Below are 24,013 nucleotides of genomic sequence, written 5' to 3'. Positions count from 1 at the left end.
AGAAATTCTTAAAAGTCAAATAATCATAAATAACTATATTTTAAGTTTTGGTTTAAAGAAATGAAACTAGAAATGATCTTGAACATGATTTAATAAAAAAGATTGCATTTTTAATTTTTTAAAAATCTGTTTTAAGACAAAGATGAAAACCCCAAATCTCACACCCAACATCTCTCCTTCCCACATACCACACTGCTTCTTTTTTCCTTCTTCACATATAATTACATGGCATACAGTTCAAAGACAATTAGATACTACGACTTTCTCATTTTGCTAGATAATGGAGACAACTTAGGAAAGAGCACTACAAAAGAATACAAAGAACTCTGGAGGAGGCAGAACCAGATTAAAATCCTGACTCAAGTCTTTTAATACATGTGTGCTGTGCTCCATGCTCTAGTCATGAGGCCCTGTATGATGCAGTGTGTAAGCTATGGAACCTGGAGCACAAGGCTGGGATCTGCCAGATGGCTGCTATTGGGACCAAATGTGTTAATCATTTGGTACACATCCGGGAGGGCAACTCTGTTAGTCTGCTTTCATTCCCTCCTCTCCGGCCCCCCTGGGGGTTATTCTGCTAATGTATTACATAAACAGAAGAATTTTTATTCCATTCCATTTACTACAACTTCCATTTTAAACAAGAAAATAAAACTAATAAAGTGAAGAATCTAAACCCTATGTGGTTCATTCTTACTCAATATATACTTTAACATAAGACTATTAATGGTAGTAAATGAAGGCAAGTAATAAACTACTTGATTTATTTTCATTCTATTCTTTGTCAACTTAAACTGGAAAAGACTGGCTATTCCATGAGGTTATTTATTCATTAAAAGCAAAGTAAAGCCTGGCTTTGAAAAAGAATACCTTGGGCTCAAAATGTCTCCTTAAGTTGAAACTCTGTGTCACATACATGATCCTAATCACAGAACACCCATATATCCAGATGTATCAAGTTTTAGAAAGCCCAAGTACCTTATAACAAAAATATTTTTAATGTGATTTTGGTTATTTGTTCACTTAATTTCTCACATCACAATTTCTCATATAAAATAAAAGTACATGTGATGATCCTAATGATCTGGAACCCAAGGTGATAAAAGAATAAGGCCTCTAATTGTAATGGCTTATTGAATGCTTTGAGGGAGGGTGACGGGGTAGAAGGAAACACCATTTTTAAAAATGACCTTTTAAGCCTGTTACTGTGCTAGGTGCTTTATCAATACTGTTTACATAATTCATACATTTTTTCTAAGAAGTAAATATTGTTATTCCCATTTTATAGATAAAAAACAAGGGACCTCCACTAAGGTGCATAATTGGCTGAGAATCCGTCCAGGTTTGTCTAAGTTCAAAAGTCTATCCTAAGGTTCAGGGATTAGTTTGCTTTTCAATTGAATGGCAAATCATCCTCATGTATTTTAATAGATTCATGAAAAAATTTCCATAAAGATTTGTACAAACTAATTATGAAAGTTAATCCCACACCCCATAAAGGGCATAAACATGTCTCACACACCAGCCTGCCACATTTCTACAAATAAATCTAAGAAGAAAAAAAAAAAAGCACAAGAACCAAAACAAACTAAAAAACTGAAGGGTTCTAGTCTTGCGGATAAGATATACTTTTTCTTTCATCTGCCAAATTCCGAGATTAGTTACATAGCATGAGCAATTTTCTCACAGGAAATCTCATATTCATAGCAAGCTAATTACTCTCTAGAAGTGATTGTCATTTATGTGGATGGTTTCAGGGTTCAATTTTGTCAAAAGCTGGCAAATTAATTCATGCATCATCTGATACAAGCCTTATGTCTTAAGAGATTAAATGCTACTGCAAAGACCTAGGATCAGGGAATTTAGTTAAGTTACCTTTAACTAAAAAAAATCTATTAATCTACTTTTTTGGGGGGACCTACAAGACAGTTTATTTGCTATGATAAATTCAATATTCCACCCAACTGTGAAGAATATGTTTGTATACTGAACAGAATATTTTTTATGTTTTCAAGTTTAGACCCCAAAAAAACTTACATATTAATCAATGTACTGTGTTAAAACATAAAGATAAAATATTCCAGAAAAAATGCTAATTTCCTTTTCTCTTAGTAAATCAGATATATAGGTATATTATGAAAGTTAATCATAACTTTGGCTCAGATGTTTACACTGGTTTCTACCAGTTATGTAGAGTCAAATGCCCATCTTTACAGATGTTTTTAATACACACTTTTATAGCTACAGTATGCTATTTTCTACACAATAAGAGTTTTCTCTAGAAAGAGAAATGTAAGCAACATTTTGAAACTTCAGTTTGTTGAAATGTGTAACTATCTGTGAGCTTTTCATTTTGTATCAGCATAAGTGAATTATGCTACTTTTGCTACCGCCAAACAAAAAAAATTTTTTTAATGATTTTAATTTTTATTCTCACTCTAAATTTTTCCAGTTGCATATGGTAATACAGTTTAAAAATGATGTCAAAGATGCCACTTTACTATAGCAAAATATTAATCGGCATTTGATGGGATCAACATATGGTGCATCCCTGAGGAATATGGGTAACATTTTTATTGTAGAGAAGGCAACATCTATTTCTTAATCAATACAGAGTCTCCCTAAAGTACCGTATTTTTCGGACCATAAGACGCACTTTTTTCCCCCCAGAAGTGGGGGGGAAAAGTCCCTGCGTCTTATGGTCCAAATATAGCCTACACATATACTTTAAAAAAAAAAAGTTTTTTTACTTGCCCGGCTCTGTGTGGTCTCTGTGTGCTTGCCCGGCTCTAAAATGGTTCTAAATGCTGCTGTTTACTTTACAGGGTTGATTACATGTGTTTATGACTGTGATGTTGGGTTTTAATGCACATAAAATATTTTAGGACACTATTTGTTTCAGAATCTTTTTTTTTTCATTTCCCTTCTCTAAAAACTGGTGCGTCTTATGGTCCGGAGCGTCTTATGGTCTGAAAAATACGGTATATGATATTATTACAAGAAAGGTCTCCAGCAATTATAGGGCTTTTGTATAAGCAGCCCTATAAAGTTTAATAGGTTTCCAAGACTACATTAACATACAAAGGACCTACCATTCATATACTTCAGTCTGTGTAGTTTACATGTTCTCACTTTAAACATGGAAAGTTTCAGTGGCAAGTAAAGGTATACAGAAGTAAAATCTTGGAAGCTAAATACAAATGTAGGCAAATATAAGATTTCACAGGCAATATAGAAGTATTTGCCAAGTGGTTACACAGATCATACAGCACCCCTAGAAAGAAAGGATTGCTTCTTCCCAGAAATTAGTTCATACTTCCCTTAGGGTTACTTCTGTATTATTCTTTGTTGTTGTTTTGTGTGTGTGTGTGTGTGTGTGTGTGTGTGTGTGTGTTTGTTTGTTTTTGTTTTTTTTGCTGATGGTTATATATCTTAAGTTCCAAGAGAGAAAAGATTTTATATTTTTAGTTTTGAATTCCACCACAGTACTAAAAAATACCTAGCACCTGGTACATGCTCAGTAATGTTTGCATAGCAAAATAAGAAATGATTGCTGGTATTGATAAAGATAATGAAGACAGCAGCCACACTCAGGGGCAAGCACTGTTCTAAGAATTTCAATTGCATTAGCTAATTTCCTATTACCTTCTCTTAGTATCTCCACTTTACAAATGAGGAAACTGAGGACACAGAGAACAAATGGCTTGCCCTGTCTCTAGCTCCTTCATGCCCTTCACTTCTTGGCCAAAGAAGTAAGTGACCTGGCCTAAGAAATAAGTGACTTCATTAGGAAGGTCTTCCATGACCCATTAAACAAGCCTACGGGTAACTACCCTTGCCCTCCATCCAAATAACTCCTTTTCCCTATCATGACAGCCATCGCTCCTGAATGTATTCAATCAGCAGGACGGTACATTACATGATAAGCCCCAGGAAGGCAGGGACTATCTCAGTCTATTCACTACTCCAATTCCAGTCCCTATCAAAGCACTTGGCACATGATGGGGGTTTAATGAATATAATTTTAATGACTGAATGATGTATAACATATGGCACGTATTCATTAAATGTTCATTTAAAAAATAAATAACAGAAATGAATGAATCTGAAATGATATTGAAAAAGTCAATGTAATTGCCCAGTAATCTGTAATTTGAAAATGTAAAACAGATTTAAGAGAAAAATGAGGATAAAAGATAAAGATTTGAGAATCATCTATAGACAACTATTCCGCAGTTATAAGTAACCACAACACAACTTTGACATTATGGCTGACCCATTTCTGAACACATATTATTTGTGTTCAGAGAACTCAATGTCATATTTAAGTTGTAAACCTCCAAAATAAAAATTCAGAGAAGGGTCCTCATTAATTGTAAGAGATGAAACCACTTAAAAATTTCATCTGAATAATAATATATTGCTTTTATTAGGGTGCCTGGAATCTGCCACCAGCAAGTCTCTAGCTGGGTGCTGGAAGCTGCCCACTGCCTTCACTAGCAGAAAGAGATGGACCAGTCCGGAAGGCTGGTCAACCTTGAGGCTCTGGCCAGAGTCAGAGCCACCCATCCACTATTTAGCCAAGGCAAAGGCAGCTAAAGCAACTTCCACCTTTTAGTCCCACGTAAATCCTTACTGATAAGATAGTTTGCCTGTTGTTCGAAATTGCCTGCCTTAAGGGCTAAGGTGGATCCCAAACCTGAATAAAAGGGGTCCCAAGGCCAGAGCAAAGCAGAGTCCTCTCCTGGGCTTCTACCTGGCCCCCAATTCCCAAATTAGTATTTTCTTGTCAAGTCTCTTCCATTTGTGTGCGGCCTCCTCCAGAACCCGCACCCTGAACCACGCGGGACATGGGGGGTACACTCGCAGTGAGGCAGAAGAGCTCCCAGCTCATATTAAAGCTACAGTGTGTTTCTTGAAGATGACCGGTGAGGCTGCAGTACACTGCCAGCATGATTATACACCATAAACACTCAAACATTAGAGATGGGCTCTGTGCTGTAGAGACGGAGCTAAGCCTAGTTAAATTTGCAGATTAACTTAAAAGATTATAAACCACACTGTACTGCCACAGTTCACAAAGGTGTCAACTGCTGTAAGGCACTGACTGACAGAAAGCAGAGCAGGTTCAGTCATTCTGCTCAAGAAACTTAAAAGATATGCAAGTGCAAGTTAAATTTAAGTTTCAACCCTGTTTTACATCATTTGGTATGGCTTTGAGTAGGAATGACAGAGACATACATCAGCCACTGCCACAGTAAAGAAAATGAGACCTTGAGTAAAGGCAGCAGGCTCCCAGAAGGAAAAAAACCACTGCAAATGAAAAAACATTCTTTCTGAGCATAACTGCTGATGCTTTTTGCTTCTGGGGCTGTAGTCACACATACTTAGACCATAAGCAGAAATACATTCAAATATTTAGAATCACAAGAGCAATGTTTGCAATTAAAAGAAATATAGGTTTAATATGATAAACAAATTATGATAAAGCAATTTCAACAAATAAAAACACTGTCAACTAGTATAGTACTGCCTTAAGGAAAACACAGAATTAGTATTCTCTCATTTAAAAAAAAAAAAGAAAAATAAGACATGTAAAAAAGAGAAAAAATAGGAAGCAATGTCAGTGAATTAAAGAACTGTATTTTTTCTTAAGGATGTAACAACACCCCTTTGATAGATCCTCCCTTCCCCCAACTGGTGGGCAGAGTATGACGTAACCTGCATCTGTGGCTGGGACATTGCCGAGACACTGAACCACCAATGAGCACGTGCCAAGTGCCCTGACCCACCCCTTCAATGGTGCTCACCTCTGCAGGTGTTGCTGTTCTCCCCTGCGAGACAGTCTGGCTGGGTCCTCCTTCTCCTCTAATCCTGGTTTTTCTACCCTCTTTCATAATGAATCTCGCTCATTAGTGCAGAATAAACTTCCTCTTTTAACTTGTCTTGGTCCCCGACTCAAACCTTACACTTTGGACTCACTGGTCAAAGCTTATGGATATATATAACTGGGTATAAATTGAGGCTCTTGCTTTAACATGTTTAGTTACCTGACTTCCTCTATAAATGTTGTCACTTCTTAAGTTACTGACAGAAAAAAAGAAGCAACAAGAAACTGCCAGACTTTGACTTTGAAAAATGACAGCTGATAGCAAATCATCCTCCCAAAAGCATTGTAATCTTACGCCACTTTCTGAGGCAGTAACTACCGAAGAGACATTAATAGTCTCTGAGGCGGTACTTTATTAAAGCATAGGCAAATAGCCCAATATGATACTTAAAATAAAAATTATATGTTACAGAGCATTTTAAGATGGTAAGAATACTTCCAATATATCAAAGGAAAAGCATTAACATAAATGCTTGCTTTAAAAAGATACATGGGAAATGTTTTATTGAATAATAATGATTTGGGACAACCAAAGTTTTTAACTATAGGAGTTGTTTGTTTTTCAATGCATTGTTGTATGGTCTGATCCCTTGAAATATGTGATCAACATTCTTGAATGAAAATTTTAAGTCAGCAATATTTATAGAAAAAAGTGTTGTTGTAAGAACAAAGAGAGTGGACTTAAAGAATCAAAACACCTGGGGTCCAATTCCAAATGTATCATTTATTGGCTGTTAGTCTCTGTGTCTCAGTTTTCTCATCTAAATAATATAATACATGTCAAACCAGAAATCTGCAAATTCTATTTTTGGGTGTTATATCACTAAAGGTCAGGTTTCTGCTTCCATATCACCAAGCAGAAATACTGAAAGGAATGTTTAACGATAATGGTACACTATAGCAGCTAGATTTTTCTATTTATTTATGTATTAATTATTAATAATTAGCCAAAGCCGGCTTGGCTCAGTGGTAGAGCATCGGTCTGCGGACTGAAAGGTCCTGGGTTCGATTCCGGTCAGGGGCATGTACATTGGTTGTGGGCACATCCCTGGAAGGGGGTGTGCAGGAGGCAGCTGATCAATGGTTCTCTCTCATTGATGTTTCTAACTATCTCTCTCCCTTCCTCTCTGTAAAAAATCAATAAAATATATTTAAAAAATAAATAAAAAATAAATAAAATAAAATAAATTATTAATAATTATATTTACTTTTAACTCAACAATAGACTTCTGATACTATGTTTTTAAAGTCACAACTTTGAAGATAACTCCCCGAAGAAGCTGTGAATGAAACAACAAAGGGTAGTTATCACCTTCAGTGGGGAAAAGGGTGTAATGAACTGATTTCTTTCTCACAATAAAAATCTCTATTGAACAAACTTGAACCAATCAATAATCTGTTGTTTTATAATCCAGAACACAATTCTGGAAAAAAAAAAAAAAAAAGGCTTAATCTTAACTTCTCAAGAATATGCAGAAGAAAAAGAAAAAGGAGGAGAAGGAAGAGGAGAAGGAGGAGGAGGGAGGAGAAGGAGGGGGAGGGGGAGGGGGAGGAGAAGATGATGAAAAGAAAAAAAAACTATAGGAAGGCAAGCTCTTTCATGATTTGGACTGTCAGATTGGAAGGTGTGTAACTAGCCATATTAAGGATTCTCTAGTGCATTCACTTCCTGTCACAAATAATAACTCAATTTCAACAGCAAAAAAATGTCAGAAAAAATAGAAACATTAATTTGAACTATTTTTCTATTAGTTCTACATTTTTGTTTTTCTTCAAAACAAACACTCGAAATAATATAAAGAAGATATAAAAATAATTTACTACCTGCCAGCTACGAATTTAGGAATCCAGGACGCTTTAGTTATCATCCATGGCAGTGACTACTATGATTCCTTTCTTTAGCTGGGGCCTGAAGGAGCCCTGTGAAATATTGATGTGAATTATTAAGAAAATGTCCATTCTTTATGTCAAATTTGATTCTGATCTAAATTTTTGATGTTTCTTTTTTTTTTTAATCCTCACCTGATAATATGTTTATTGATTTTTTTCTTCTTTTTTAGAAATAAGGGAAAGGAGGGGGGGGGGGGAGAGAGAGAGAGAGAGAGAGAGAGAGAGAGAGAGAGAGAGAGAGAGAGAGAATTCTATACATTAAAGAGGAGTGAGAGTGGAGTAAATAAGGGTACAGTGAGATAGAAAGGCTGATGGAAGGAATTTACATTTGCTACAGTGGGCAATAGGAAGCCACTATTTGTGATCATTTTAAAATGGGGGGGGGGGGGCGCGAGGGGGGAAACATAACACATATACAGCAACCTTACAAAACCTATGAAAGGTTCTGAAGGCCATAAATAGGAGACTGGATTTAGGCTAGAGTGTCAAAATGCCTAAAATAAAGACAATCAAGGAGTGGAAGGTTTTGAGGAGGAAACTGTTGTGAATCTACCTCAAGTCTACAGAAGAGGTGGATGGCAACTGTCCTGGGCAACAGAACAGAACAAACTGAAGCAGAAACCTGGCTTCAGGAAGGTGGATCTTTTAAGGCCATCTGAAACTCTGCCAAGAATGAGTGACTTCAAAAGAATAGATTTGTCTTTACTTTTGTTCTTCCAAACTATAATTTTTCATGATTTATTGATTTAATAAGCCATTCATTCAGGCTAGTAAAAACAATAACGTATCCTCATCAACACAATTCCTATCTTTTCCTTGTGTGGCTTCATTTCACTCCATGTTGTGACATCCAATGACTTGAATCATGTGCAAGTTGCCTAATTTCATTCATGCTTTTGCTAAGCCATAACCATCCTGAGAACACCTTGCTTATTCTGTCACTGCCTTTTTCATCATCCAATTATCCTTTTGCCATGCAACTAACCTACTCATCTTGAACTTAAAAACAAATCTGTTTCTTCTTCTTGCAATTCTGCTATTCTTTTTTCAGCTAAAATCAGATCTGTGTCAGCAAAATGCCAAATATACCGATCTTTAAAAACATTAAGTGTTTTAATTCCAGATATCCTCATAAAGCTTACTCAACTTTGAGCCAGAAAATAAGAATCTGTTTTTCACTATAACTAGCAAAACTGCCATACCTGGTTGAAAAAAATATATATATTGCAAATAAGATATTAACTTTTTCTGTCAAAACCGGTTTGGCTCAGTGGTAGAGCGTCGGTCTGTGGACTGAGGGGTCCCAGGTTCGATTCTGGTCAAGGGCATGTACATTTGTTGCGGGCACATCCCCAATAGGGGGTGTGCAAGAGGCAGCTGGTCGACGTTTCTAGCTCTCTATCTCTCTCCCTTCCTCCTCTCTGTAAAATATCAATAAAATATATATTTTTTAAAAAGATATTAACTTTTTCTTTCTGAGCTAATCAGAGCACTCAAGATGTTCAGATGATTTGTTTATATACCTGATTTCCTACCAGCTGGCTCTTTCTTAAAGAAATAAAATAGATTTCTAGAGACTGTTTCAAATTAATAACTATACAATACTTTCACACAAATCCCCTTGGATATTAAGAAGTAATAAATGTAAAATAAGCATTTAGTGGAAGAGAAAAACTACAAGTAGGTTTGGTCCCTTCCAATGGCTGAGGAGAAATATATGACATAATAAACTTCAAAACAGATGCTCTGGGAACAGAAAGAAAACTTTGTTTTTGGTTGTAATTAGAAGCCTTTTAATATCTCAGAGATTCACAAATGTTCCCAATACAAGAACTCTCAGCTCTTGCTATTAACAACTGATTAACATAAATACGCAACAATGACTAAATAATAGCAGAGATGAGATTATAACTGAGTTCTTTATACTCCCATCCCTTTCTATGTAAATAAACCACAGTCACTATCTTAATACTTGTGGTGGAACCACATTTCCTTTGGCCAAGCCATTTTTAGACCAGTTAGTGTTTTAACTATAGGGATAATTTTGGCCTACTGTGCAAGCAAAACTCAGAAGGGTTTTAAGGACTATAAAAACATACTGCACAGGATAAAAAGGCAACATAAATACCGTGTTTCCCTGAAAATAAAACCTACTTACAGGTTTCCTTCTGAGTGAAACATAAGGCATACCCCGAAAATAAGCCCCCCCCCCCACCTCCACCCCAGGATAAACATGAGAGATTTGGTCCACTGATTCTGAAAGAAATGGAGTCACAAGAAATTCACCAGGAAATTCAGGAATTGGATTGTTATGATGATGTTCCAGAAGATGATGACATGATTGTCATTGAATAAATGAGTAAATTCTTGATACTGTAGGATTCACAGTTTGTCTGGTTTGTGTTGACAACTACTGTACTACTGTACCGTATACAGGTAATAAATTTCCTTTATTTTCATTTAACAATAAATGTGTACCGTATTCTTCTTCATGGAAAAATAAGACATCCCCTGAAAATAAGACCTAGAGCATCTTCGGGAGCAAAAATTAATATAAGACACTGTCTTACTTTCGGGGAAACAGGGTAGTAACCAGTATACACTAAATAGTATGCTCCACGATACTACATCATGGGAGGCAATGTACTACGTATCTTCTGGCAGCAGACCGTGGGTTTGCTACTCAGTCTTGTATGCCTTCCTGATCTGTTAAGCTGGAAAATGTGAAGGGCACCTACATTTTATAGGTTGTTTAAAAATTAATTAGAACAGTACCCGACTTACTGGCTATTATATCGATATCTTTCTATTTGATAACATTACTATAACTGTTCATTCACACTTTTGGTTTTAAACAAATTATCCTGTTTTCTTTTTTTATGTTAGAAAGTTGTTAAATACTTATAAAGAATAAAAAATATGCAATATCCAAAGCGATATAATGTGCTTGTAACATTTGATGATAAAAATAAAAAAATTATTATACAATAGGGATACATTAAATTTAAATAATTTTTATTATTTGCTTTTCAAATTCTCATTCTCCTTTAACCAAAAAATTAAATGAATTTCTCACTAGATAACTGCTTTTATTAACTAAGACTTGGAAAGTCAAATCTGATTCTAAAATATTGCAATCTAGCCTGGACAGTCAAATGATCTCAAATGTCATTATTGAAACATTATTAGCCAAGATGACAAGTGAGTATTTCTTCATAACTGACTATTTACTGGAGAAATTATTTTTCTCCTCCTGTGGGAATAAAATAAAATACATATAACTTCTAGGTGTCCAATATAAATCTAAATCAGAAATTGTGGTATTATCTGTCGGAAATATGACCTCAGCAATAATTATTTTAGATATGATCTTTTATATTTGCATGGTTATCAGTACCTTTGAAATTCAAGTCAGAGAACTACTTCTTTTTAGAAGTAAAATATTGGTTAGAAAAATACAACAGGATATTATTTCCTTTCACTAACATAGAAAGGTCATTGTAGCCGAAACCGGTTTGGCTCAGTGGATAGAGCATTGGCCTGCGGACTGAAAGGTCCAAGGTTCGATTATGGTCAAGGGCATGTACATTGGTTGCAGGCACATCCCCATTAGGGGTGTTGCAGGAAGCAGCTGGTCAATGTTTCTTTCTAACATCGATGTTTCTGACTTTCTATCCTTCTCCCTTCCTCTCTGTAAAAAAATCAATAAAAAATATATATATTTAAAAAAAGGTCATTGCATTATAAATATCTAAGTAGGTATGACACCATCTTCTTTTTTGAGAACATTACAAAATTACAAAAAAAAATAACTATTCTTTTTTATTTTCAAACCATGTTTAATAAAAACTCTGCTTGATATAAACCTAGTTTTTTAAAAAACTAGAATATGCTAAAATAATTTTTAATATTTTCCAATAAAGTGTCTAGATCAAGAAAAATTGAAAGCTATTGGAATTTTCAGCTAAGAAAAATGCTAACTTTGTTAATTGAAAATTAATTTGAGGACTATAATTAAAATGTTCTCAGAATAATGTATTCACAAAATCTACATTGCAAATAAAGTTACTCATCTTAATAATTTACAACCACAATCTTAAATTAGAAAATAAAATTAATTTATACTGCCTCAAAGATATCCCAACTCAAGATGTAAGAGAGATGAGAAAATAAAGTTTTAAGGTAGTATATTTCCTACCTTATAAATTTATATGTAACTAGAACCAGAGTTTTTAATACTTTGATGAACTTCATGGTAAGTACTTAATGACTTAAAAAAACCAACAAACTCAGAGAGATACAAAAGAACAGATTGGTAGTTGCCAGAGATGGGGTGGGGAGTGGTAAAATGAGTGTGCGTGCGGGAGCATCACAAAGTACAAACTTCCAATTACATAAAAAAACACACGTCATGCCCTGGCTAGGTAGCTCAGTTAGTTAGAGTATGGTCCAGCTATGCCAAGGTTACAGGTTCCATCCCCTATCAGGGCACATACAAGAATGCATAAATAAGTAGAACAACAAATCGATCTCTCTCTCTCAAAACAAAATCAATTAAACAAAAAGTCATGGGGAGGTAATGTACAGTATGGTGACTATACTTAATACTGTATTTACATATTTGAATGTTGCTGAAAGTACACCTTAAAAGTTCCCATCACAAGAAAAAATATTTTTTGTAATTACATAATGTGACAGATGTTAACTAGACTTATTGTGATGATCATTTCATAATGTAAATAAATATCAAATCATGGTGTAGTATACTTGCAATTAATATAATGTTATATGTCAATTATACCTCAAATTAAAAATACCACTTGCTTTTCTAGGCATTCTTCAATAATAATGTTAAATGTTTAGTGCTTTTATCTCTCAGGCAGTGCATAAGACACAGCTCAGCCTCTATGAAGCTTATAATCTTGTAGATAAGTTTCCTAAGGATTTGAAGATATGAATAATGACTATAGGCTTCAAGTGTTACTCAGTTTTGACATTAATACTGCCAAAAGCACTTTGGTAAAAATGGCAAGAGAACCACTATTCCAGAACACTTTTGGAACCCTCGTCTGCAATTACTATATGACTTGTAAACAGTGCATTCAAGTTAGAATATGGGCTCACTTAAGAGCCCAGCAGGAACCTTGAAGCACTCTGTCAGCTAGTGTGCAGGATAAAAAGATGTCAGAAACTTAATAGTTATTGCATAGAAGAAGCAAGCTTCCACTAGGACTTGTTTTGTTGTTGTTTTTAATTTTTTGCTTTATGAATCTGTATTCAACAAAAGGATAACCACATCCGCCCTTATCTCTGCAATATGAGACCTGAAAATTTGCCTCTTTATAGTACTACAGAAAACTTAGCCATAGAGTATGTCACACAAATCAAGATCTGATTCTATTGCTTTCTCTCAATTTGTCACTCATCTCCATTTCTTTCTAACTTTTTTCATTTAAGGGAGGAGATCTTACCTTTCCTTATTTCTCTAGCCTCAAAATACACAGAATCATTTGAAAATCAGAGCAGGCGTGGAAGGCTTCCTTCTGTTCTTAAGAATTAGGATTTTTTTGAAACAGAAAACAGATTTTTTTTTTCTCTATATAAAACATCTTAATTTGTTTCTCATTTATATTTCCCTGTACTTTCCTCCTCCCTCTTCCCAGGAACTATGACATTTCATCATTTTCTTCCCCTCCAAAGCCACTTCAAGGGCTATCATCGGCTCAGGAGCAGGAAAGCTCCCACTATCATCTGGGCTGCGTGAATATGGCATTCTCCTGCCAGAGCATATGGCAGGACAAGTCCTACCCGGCAGCAATGTCTGCCAAACCCTTGAGTCGTGACCCATTTTCCAAGACAGAAGTTAATCCAGTGGGTTGAGACTAGCATTTAAAAACCAAACTAACTGGCAAATAAACAGAACAGAAAATACAGCTATGGCATCACATTTATTCTAAGCCTTTGGTTTTACATTTTGTGTGTGTAAAAATATATATATATACTGGATTGCAATGGAAAAACATTTCTTACAGCCCTACAGGTCATGTTCAAAAGTTTGCAAGCCACTAAACTAGAATACTAAATTCTAGGGAACTGCATCTTTATCTGATGAAATACTTCAGATACTTTAGAGATTTAAAATATGAATGTTATATAATTTATATTAGTAAAAAAGTATTGACCTAATAAGTCACATATTTTCTAAAAGATAGTAAACAAAACAAACCAGTTTTTCCTTTTTTCCCCCCAGTATTTCATAATAGATGAAACTCAAAAAAAATAGTTTATCTTTAAAATTAATTTACCCAAAAATTAAAATTGAATAAGCCCTGGCAGGGTGGCTCAGTTGGTTGGAACGACATCCTGTATACCAGAGGTTGCAGGTTCAATCCCAGTTGTGGTGCACAGGGGAGACAACTGATATCTCTCTCTCCTCCCCTCCCCTCCCCTTCCCTCCCCTCCCCTCCTCTCCCCTCCCCTCTCCTCCCTTCCCCTCCCCTCCCCTCCCCTCCCCTCCCCTCCCCTCCCCTCCCCTCCCCTCCCCTCTCCTCTCTTCTCTCCTTTCTTCCTCCTTTTCCTCCTCCTCCCTCCCTTCCTCCCTCCCCCATGCCCCCTTCTCCTCTCTCTCTAAAAATCAAAAAAACATAACCTCAGGAGAGGATTAAGAAAATTAAACTGAATTAGTTATTAGTTATCTCAAAAATATTTTTAAGTAATAAATAATCATCTAAGTTCAATATACCTTAAAGAAAAAATATTCTAACTCCTTTTTACTTGGAAAATTCTGAGGGATGATATGATGAGATTTCCAAAAGAAATTAAAAATAAAGAAGAGATCATGATTTCTTTACATCTATTACATATGCATATGAATACAAATATCAATCATATTTCCTTGGCTGTAAAAGTGACTTTTAAAACTTCAAGCTTCAGGAAGCTTACGGTATGACACAGAGACTAACGGCACCCAGGCTCTCAGCAGACAGAACCAGGCTCCGGGGCAGGGAATAACTCAACCGCACAGTAGTCTCTCTTATGGGTAGTTTTGTTTTCCCATGGTTCGTTACCCTCCAGTCCAAAAATATTAAATAGAAAATTCCAGAAAAAAACAACTCATAAGTTTTAAATTGTAAGCCATTCTGAGTAGCATGATGAAATCTTACAACTTCCCACTCTATTCCACCCAGGACACAATATCCATCCCTTGTCCAGCATATCCACTCTGTATCCACCACCAGAGTGCCACTCCTATAGATCCCTTCACCCCGTATCCCCCACTCCCGTCCTCGGGCTCATAGCAAGCCTCCTGCCCAACCCGGCCACTCCCCACATGGAGCAGCTGGGTAGCCACCATCTTTCTCCATCTAATTTGCATATTACCTCCTGATTGGCTGGTAGGCATAGCAGAGTGATGGTTAATTTGCATGTTTCTCTTTTATTAGCATACATTACATTTTGATTGGTTGACCGAATGACTGGACAACTGGACAACCAGACACTTAGCATACTAGGCTTTTATTATATAGGTTTATTATAACTGTTCTATTTTTATTAGTTATTGTTAATCTCTTACTGTATCTGATTTAGAAGTTAAATTTTATCATTTGCATGCATGTATAGGAAAAAACATTCTATATAATATAGAGCTAATATGCTAACTAGACCAAACAGCCAAATGTCCTTCTGGATGACCTTCCAGACAAAGCTGGGGCTGTGAGGGTCAAGGCAAGAATGACCTTTCTAAATGACCAGTGGATGGGGGGCCAAGACCAGCACTAAGGATCAGCAAGCCAGCTTCTGGTTGAGTGGCTTTCCCTCCTTCCTGGGCTCACAATTGGTGAGTGCAGCAGTGGTGGTGGGAGCCTCTCCCACCTCTGTGGCAGGCAGGTAGTAAGGAGCGAGGGGTCCTGAGGGTCCTGGACTGAAAGCGCCCCAGAGTGTGAGAGGGATGTCTGAGTGTAAGCTTAGGCCCGAGGAGGACTGGGCCTAAACCAACAGGTGAGCATCTCCCAAGAAGTTCCAGATTGTGAGAGGGTGCAGGCTGAGCTAAGGATACACCCCCACTACCCAGTGCACAAATTTCATGCACCAGGCCTCTAGCAATAAATATAGAGTTTGTGTTATCCATATTTTCAGACATCTGCTAGGGGTCTTAGAACATATCCCCCGTGAATATGGGAAAACTACTATGTTGATTAAAAAATAACTGCCTCAGAATAATGGTTATATTTCTTACTTTTCACATACGGTAGCTGTGTAGAATTTATAGTTAAAATACAGAAGACATTTCTTAGCTGTTCTGCAGTGTCAAAGTGGAAACTGTCTGACTCAGCCTTGCAGTCTCACACACTTCTTTGGCTGTCAGAACTGGAAGAGGCAACTAATACCAAGCCCTGCGGGGAGGACAGCCCTGTGGCCTTGAGACTGTTCATAACAACCTTTGAGTTGATTAAAGTGATGCTGACAGGCTTCAATCCCTCTTGGTTTTATGGATGTTGGCTGCTAAGTGAAGCCTTCAGGACTAGAAACCTATGAGAATAACATTAATATTTTTACTAGACTGTGAAATGTTCTCAAAAACAGCATAGAAAAGCAGATCTAAAATGTAAACTATTGCTTAAATTTTAAGTTATCTTTAAAAATAAACCATAAATAATATGAATAATATTACACACACACACACACACACACACACACACACACACTTAAGATAAAGGTATTATTCAAAGATAGGCAGAAACAAACCCCCTCCAAACTTAGGGACTTCCAAAAAACTTCTGACAGCTTGAAATAGGAATTAAGTAAAATGTTATATATATATATACACACACACACACACACACACACACACACACACACTTTAGGGAGGATGGGAGAGGGAGAGAGAGATAGAAACATCAGTGATGAGAAGGAATCATTGATTGGCTGCTTCTTGCATGCCCCTTACTGGAGATGGAGGCTGCAACCCGGGCATATGTGCTTGACTGGAATCGAACCTGGGGCCCTTCAGTCCACAGGCACACACTCTATCCACTGAGCCAAACCAGCTAGGGCCAAGGGATTATATACATAAGTGATTATGTACTCTAATAAAGATAGTTTTCTTTTTTTTCTGATCTGGATGCCTTTTATTACTTTTCCTTGCATTGTTACACTGGCTAAAACCTACAATACAGAGTTGAATAGAAATGATGAGAATAGACATTCTTGTCTTGTTCCTGATCTTGGAAAGCATTTAACAGAAAAAAAAAATTTCTTTTAGTAATGTAGTTCAGGGTTGATCATAAATTTCATCTAGACCTTCTTGCAAGAAAAAATGATATTATGAATATCCAAGATAGTTATTTAGAAAAAAGTTTGAGCTCATCCTCTTTTCTTTGTTGTTATAGCTTTCTGTTAATGTTTTCTGAGTGGCCTATAAAATTTGTATTTTGTTTCACTTTCTGACTTTTCTTCACATTTAATTTTTGTCTCCATGATCGATCTGCTTTTCTCCTATGAATGTGAGATGTGTGAGTTTAAATTTCTTTCCACTGCATTTATGACATATATTCTTATGTTTTGAAAAAGGAGAATTTAGTTGGTCCGAAGGTTGTGGGTTATTGTTAAGCTGAAAAAGGAGAATTTTTCAGAAAAGGCTTAACCTGAATATTCAGGAGACTTAATACTGAGGAGGTTTAACGACATTGTTGTGTGTGTGTGTGTGTTGTGTGTGTGTGTGTGTATGTGTGTGTTAAAAAAAAAAAAAAGAAAATCATATTAAATGTACAAAAAGCTACTACAACTAATAGAGTGTAATAAAACTATGGGATTTAAAGTAAACACAAAATGTCATCATCTTTATATACTAGCAATGCAAATATTAAAGCTGAAGTACTTTTAATATTTATATAAAATATTTATAGGTAAATTCATTTTAAAATTTGCAAGACCAAAACACTGAAACCAACACATATTGCTGAGAGACAGTAAAGATCTAAGTAAATGGAAAAATATATAGCCTATATTAATTAAAACATTCAATATATTGTTAAGATGTCATTTCTCCTCAAACTGATTTATAGATTCAACATAATCCAAATAAAAATTCTAGCCAGCATTTTTATTGAAATTGACAAGATTATTCTGAAATTCACATGGAAATTAAAAGAACCTATAGGTTAGCCAAAACAACTTTGAGGAAGAACAAAGTTGGAGGATTTATACTACCTGACAGTGTTACATATTATAAAGCTACATTAATTAAGATAGTATGGTGTTGGTGGGAGTAAATATATGTAAACTGCATACCTGATAAAGGACTTACATCTGCAAGATACAAAGAATGCTCAAAACTCAACAGCATGAAAACAAAAAAGCAAGTTTAAAATGGCAAGATTTGAACACACACACTGCACTAGAGATATGCAGATGGCAAAGAAGCACATGAGAAGATGCAAATTAAAACTACAAATACCACCACATACTTACAAGAATGGCTAAATTTAAAAAGACTGACCAAATGTTGATGAGGATGTGGAGAAACTAGCACTCTCACATTCTGCTGGCGGGAAAACAGGTTGTTAGCTCCTTAAACATACAACTGTCATAACCCAGTCATTCCCATCTTAGGTATTTACCAATGAGAAATGAAACTATATATCCATACACAGACTTGTATACAAATCTTCACAGTAGTTTTATTTTAAATAGCCAAAAAACAGAAACAACAGTGTCCATCAACAGATGAAAGAATAAAAAGATTGTGCATTAACCACATAATAAAATACTACTCAGCAATAAAAAGGATTGAACTATTGATAAGTGGAACAACATGGATGAATCCCAAAATAATTAGGCTGAGTGAAATAAGCCAAGAAGGTGGCGCACAGAATTCTGTATAATTTCCCTTATATAAAACTAGAGGCCCAGTGCACAAAATTTGTGCATGGGAGGGGGCAGGTCCCTCAGCCCAGCCTGCACCCTCTCTAATCAAGGACATCTCTCTCACAATCCAGAACTGCTAGCTCCTAACTGCTATCCTGCCTGCCTGCCTGATCGCCCCTAACTGCCTCTGCCTGCTGGCCTGATACCCCTAACTACTCCCCTGTCAACCTGATTGCCCCTAACCACCTCTGCCTGTGGACTGATCGTCCTTAACTGCCTATGTCTTGCCCCACCCCTCCAACCATGGCTTTGTCCAAAAGGACATCTGGAAGATGTCTGATCTAATTAGCATATTACCCTTTTATTAGTATAGAATAGAGGCCTGGTGCATGGATTCATGCACCAATGGAGTCCTTGGCCTGGCCTGCACCCTCTTGTAATCCAGGACCCCTCAGGGGATGTCAGAGAGCCAGTTTCAGCCAGATCCTGGCAGGCCAGACTGAGGTAAACCCGTGTACCAGGCCTCTAGTACACATATAAGACCTTTGGTTAATCTCTTCATTAGTCTGTTCCATGTTTCTATGCCTGTGGTTTCTGCTTCTGCATTGAGCATCCTCCCCCTGGTGTTCAGTACACATCATTGCTACCAGCCAAGCTGGTCAGCTGCTTAGGCTTTTATATACAGAGATAGATTCTAAACAATGTACATTAATCCATAATGACACAATTGGATCAGTGGTCATCTGAGGACTAAAAGGGAAACAGGAAAGGCAGGAGAGGAAAAAGGATTTTAAAGAGGCACAGGGAAACTTTGAGAGTGATGATTTCAGAAATGTAATCATGTCAAAATTTATCAAATTGTACACTTTATATATGTATATTTTTATATGTTAATTACCTCAATAAAACTGTCAAAATTTTAAGGGCAAAAGGAGTAATGTAAAAGATTAATCAGTGGCTCTAAATTTGACTCTTCTTAACTAATCGCTGAAGTACTTTCATCAAAATCAACTCTACTACGGGCAAAAATATTTAAATAATTCTTTACAAAACTGAATTACTTTCTTCAGCAGAGATATGCAAAAGCAAATATAAGTCATTGTTCACAAACACAATATTTTTAATATGTTGATGGTTACTTGCAGATTTTTAGTGAATTCTGAACAAGTAAAGTACATCTAGGAAAAGTATATTGGAAAATGAACAATCATACCTTGATTTGTGCAAAGGGTCTTTCATAACCTCCAACATAAAGAAGTCCAACGTTCTGAGGAAGCAACCTACAAAAAATTAAATGCATTATTTAAAAAATACTCTTAAACGTAAGGTTGCCTAATCATCAAAATTATATAATAGATGAAAAATAAAACAGTAAAAAAATGAATATCTATGCAATTATTGTCTTTTAGACAATTATTGCATAAGCAGCAAAGAAACATTTCTTTCTTTCTTTTTTTTTTTTTTTTTTTAAATCCCCACCCAGGGACACTTTTTCATTGATTTTTTTAGAGAGTGTGAAAGGGAGGGGAGAGGCAGAGAGAAATATTGATCATCAATTGGTTGCCTCCCACACTTGCCCCAACCAGGACCTGGGATTAAGCCTACAATGGAGGTATGTGTCCTTGACCAGAATTGAACCCAGAACTCTTCAGTCCGTGGGCCAACACTTTATCCACTGAGCCAAACTGGCTAGGGCAAAAAATAATTCTTATACTTCAGAAAATAGTGGATACATGTTGAGAATGAAAACACAAATGTAAAACAGTCTAATATTATTAATTCTAGAAAAATTACTATGTAGTGTCTCTGGGGAAGTATTAAATAAAGTAATACATATACTTAAAAATATATAAGGATTCAACTCAGAACACACTCATTGTATGTCTAATCTTAGCACTATAGAATAAAATACAATCCTAAATAATTAGGTACCAAAATCTAACAGGAAAACCAGACACATAAATAATTAACCCTACTAAGTGCTATTTATACAGGTATTTGCCATTGCAAAGTAGTGAATAAGAGGAACTTACTATGAAGGGAGCTGAAAACATTTAAATAGGTGGGATTTGGGATTGGCTTTGAAGGGTGGGTAAAGCAGAGGGAGAAATTAAGGCAAGTTCTGAGAATGTAGAAGACTTAATTAATACAAAGAGTAGACAAGTATGGCTAGAGTAAGGGATAATTTAGTTGGAGATGAAAATCCAAAGAAAATTTGGAATGGATCATGAAGAATGCCAAATGCACTATCTCCATATAAGCAATATGAAATAATATTTTATAAGATATATATATATATATATATATATATATATATTAAAGATGTACTTATTCTTTTTTTTAATATATTTTATTTTTTTAAATATATTTTATTGATTTTCCACAGAGAGGAAGGGAGAGGGATAGAGAACTAGAAATGTCAATGAGAGAGAAACATTAACCAGCTGCCTCCTGCACACCCCCTACCGGGGAGGTGCCTGCAACCAAGATACATGCCCTTGACCAGACTCGAACCTGGGACCTTTCAGTCTGCAGACAGACACTCTATCTACTGAGCCAAACTGGTTTCAGTGATGTACTTATTTCTTATAAAAATAATAAATGCACATGAAAATAAAAATCAAACTATATAAAGCTTAGAAAAAAAAATAATGGTTACCTTTCCTGCATCATCCCTCCCTTCCTATTCCTACTGCAAAGAGGTCCATCATTCTAAACTGCATGTAAACATTGTGAATGATGAAATACTGCCATTAGAACTGTGCTTGTGGAATGTGTAAGTAACGGTGCAAGATAGAAAAAGAGCATAATTAAATATCCTTGTGTTTATTTGACCTATTATCACAAATCTTTTCCTAATGGACACTGTGAGTAAATGGGCACAACATCAGACTTAACATTGTTCTACATAAATAAATAAATAAAAATTTCCTATACCCCTACCCAAAGTAATTAGGCCAACATACATCTCTGAATCTAGATAGTGAAAGTTAATAGCCTTTTATATTACACTAGAGGTGCACAAAATTCATGCACAGGGGTGTGTGCCTCAGACAAGCCTGCACCCTCTCCAATATGGGACCCCTTGAGGGATGTCCTACTGCCTGTTTAGGCCTGATCCCAGTAAGATTGGACCTAACGGGCAGTCAGGTATCCTTCCCACAATCCAGTACTGCTGGCTCCTAACTGCTCATCTGCCTGCCTTCCTAATTGCCCCTAACTGATTCTGCCTGCCAGCCTGATCATCTCTAACCACTCCTCTGCCAGTCTGATTGCCCCTAACTGCCCTTCCCTGTAGGCCTGGTCACCCCTAACTGCTCTCCCCTGCAGGGCTGCCCCAACCCCCCAACTGCTCTCCCTTGCAGGCCTGGGTCCTCACCCCCACAACTGCCCTTCCCTGCAGACCCAGTCACCCCCAACTTCCCTCCTCTGCCGGCCTGGTCACCCCTAACTGCCCTCCCTTGCAAGCCTGGTCCCTCCCAACTGCCCTCCCTTGCTGGCCATCTTGTGGCAGCCATCTGTGTCCACATGGGGGTAGCTATCTTTGACCACATGGGGACAGTCATCTTGTGTGTTGGAGTGACAGTCAATTTGCATATTACTCTTTTATTAGATAGGATAAAAATTATATCTCAGTTGAATGTAAATTCTATTACATCAATCTGAAAATGGAACAATGAATAATATCTAAAGTGAAAAAGAAAATAACTGCAAACTCAAAAAAATCAAATGGAAAATTCTCAGTGTAACATGTCTAATCATAGAAAATGTGAACACATTATCATAGCTGTCCTTTTAAAGTTAGTTAATGACTTCAAAACCCTACTTCAACAATTCCAAGGTATGCATTTATTCACATTTAAACTTCTCTGAAATTATAATGCACAATACTCAATGGTACCTTATAATCATTATCACCAGTTGATGTTGTAAGGTGGCTGTGTGATTACCTCCAACTGACTCATTTTACTAAGACTAAGACTAAAACTAAGAAAACACACTCGCAAAGCACTTTGGACTTTATGAAATGATGTTGATATTCAGTCTCCTGGGAACAACCTATGTTCCCATTCTTTAAAGGCCTTCAAAGCATTAATGGCCACTAAAAGAATGTTAATAGCTGATAAACACAATCTGAATTAAACCAATTTAGCAAAAAAACATTTAAGTTTAGAATATAAGTGATACTTCTAGTAATTCATTTTAGCATGTTGCTGAAGATTATAAACATGACAAAAAAAATTTTGTTCACTGGATGCGAGTAGAAAGCATAGAAATTGTCACAAATCTCAACTGTAAAAATGGGAGAATTCCTTAGCATCAACTGATCAATTAATTCAATCAACAAAACTTCAAATCTTTCACAAATCATTGCTAGTATTATAAATTTAATGTTAGTTAAATGTAACAGAGGAAATTTATTTCCTAAATAATATTCACAAAAACCTTGATAAACCCCTCTTAGAAGAATAGTCACTCTTCATACAAGTAGATGCTAGAAAAAGAAATGAATAAAAGTAGGCTGACATTTAAAACTCAGTATGCTTCTAATTACTATTATGCATATGTATTTCAGGAAACTTGCCAAAATACTATTATGCTTGCCTACTTCTTACTTGCCTATCTAATAACTACCTTTCCTAAACAATATATTTCTTAAATATATCAATTACATACCACATATATATTTCACTTTTTGAATACTGTCCTTTCTCATTCATGTATCTATTATTCCTCACCATAGATTATATTACCACCACCATTAGAATGGGTTTTAACATGTATCATAATTTAAAGGCCTGCTTGCATAAAATACTTTGAGAACACAAATTCACATTTTTTAAATGAGATTTTTAAAATGTTTTTACCATTCAAAAAGTTATTTTGCCAAATTGTATACATAATTATTGTCAAATAATAGGCACCATTTTATGATGAAGGGGTACTTGTGTATAACATAATCACATTTTAAATCCCCAGAGTAAGGCATTAATTCAGCACTGATAGATTGCATGTATGTGTGTGAATATATTAAAAGAAACACTGACTCGTTTAGTATCAGGTAATTGTTTTGCCCTTAAGTTACATGAACATTAACATAACCTTTATACAAAAGCTAACAAGTACCAAAATATTTGCTTACAATATATAGTTTCTATAGTGTGGCTACCAAGGAAGCTATTTTGGGCAAGTAGTAATAAAAGTTGGGGGGTAGGTGTGGGATAGAATCTATCAGGACTAATGTTTATTTTGCTTCAAGTTCCCAAGTATAAATATAAATAAGTAACTATACTGGGAAGAAAGTTGCAAAATTATTTCCAAAAAGCCTCTTTATATAAAAGAAAACTAAAACTTGTCATGTAATCA

General features: G+C 35.9%; 1 protein-coding gene across 7 annotated transcripts in view; it reads right to left on the bottom strand.

The window, feature by feature from the left end:
- Positions 1-24,013, bottom strand: part of RNGTT (RNA guanylyltransferase and 5'-phosphatase) — a 180,140-nt gene that overhangs the window by 21,457 nt on the left and 134,670 nt on the right. For all 7 annotated transcript variants that reach the window (XM_036413355.2, XM_036413359.2, XM_036413357.2 and 4 more), the window contains one exon: positions 19,860-19,926. In XM_036413355.2, the coding sequence (XP_036269248.1) occupies positions 19,860-19,926 (67 nt within the window). The remainder of the gene's footprint in view (positions 1-19,859; positions 19,927-24,013) is intronic.

The sequence above is a fragment of the Pipistrellus kuhlii genome, unplaced genomic scaffold (assembly GCF_014108245.1).
Source record: "Pipistrellus kuhlii isolate mPipKuh1 unplaced genomic scaffold, mPipKuh1.p scaffold_m20_p_5, whole genome shotgun sequence".
Classification (NCBI taxonomy): domain Eukaryota; kingdom Metazoa; phylum Chordata; class Mammalia; order Chiroptera; family Vespertilionidae; genus Pipistrellus; species Pipistrellus kuhlii.
This window is presented reverse-complemented; position numbering and strand designations above follow the sequence as displayed.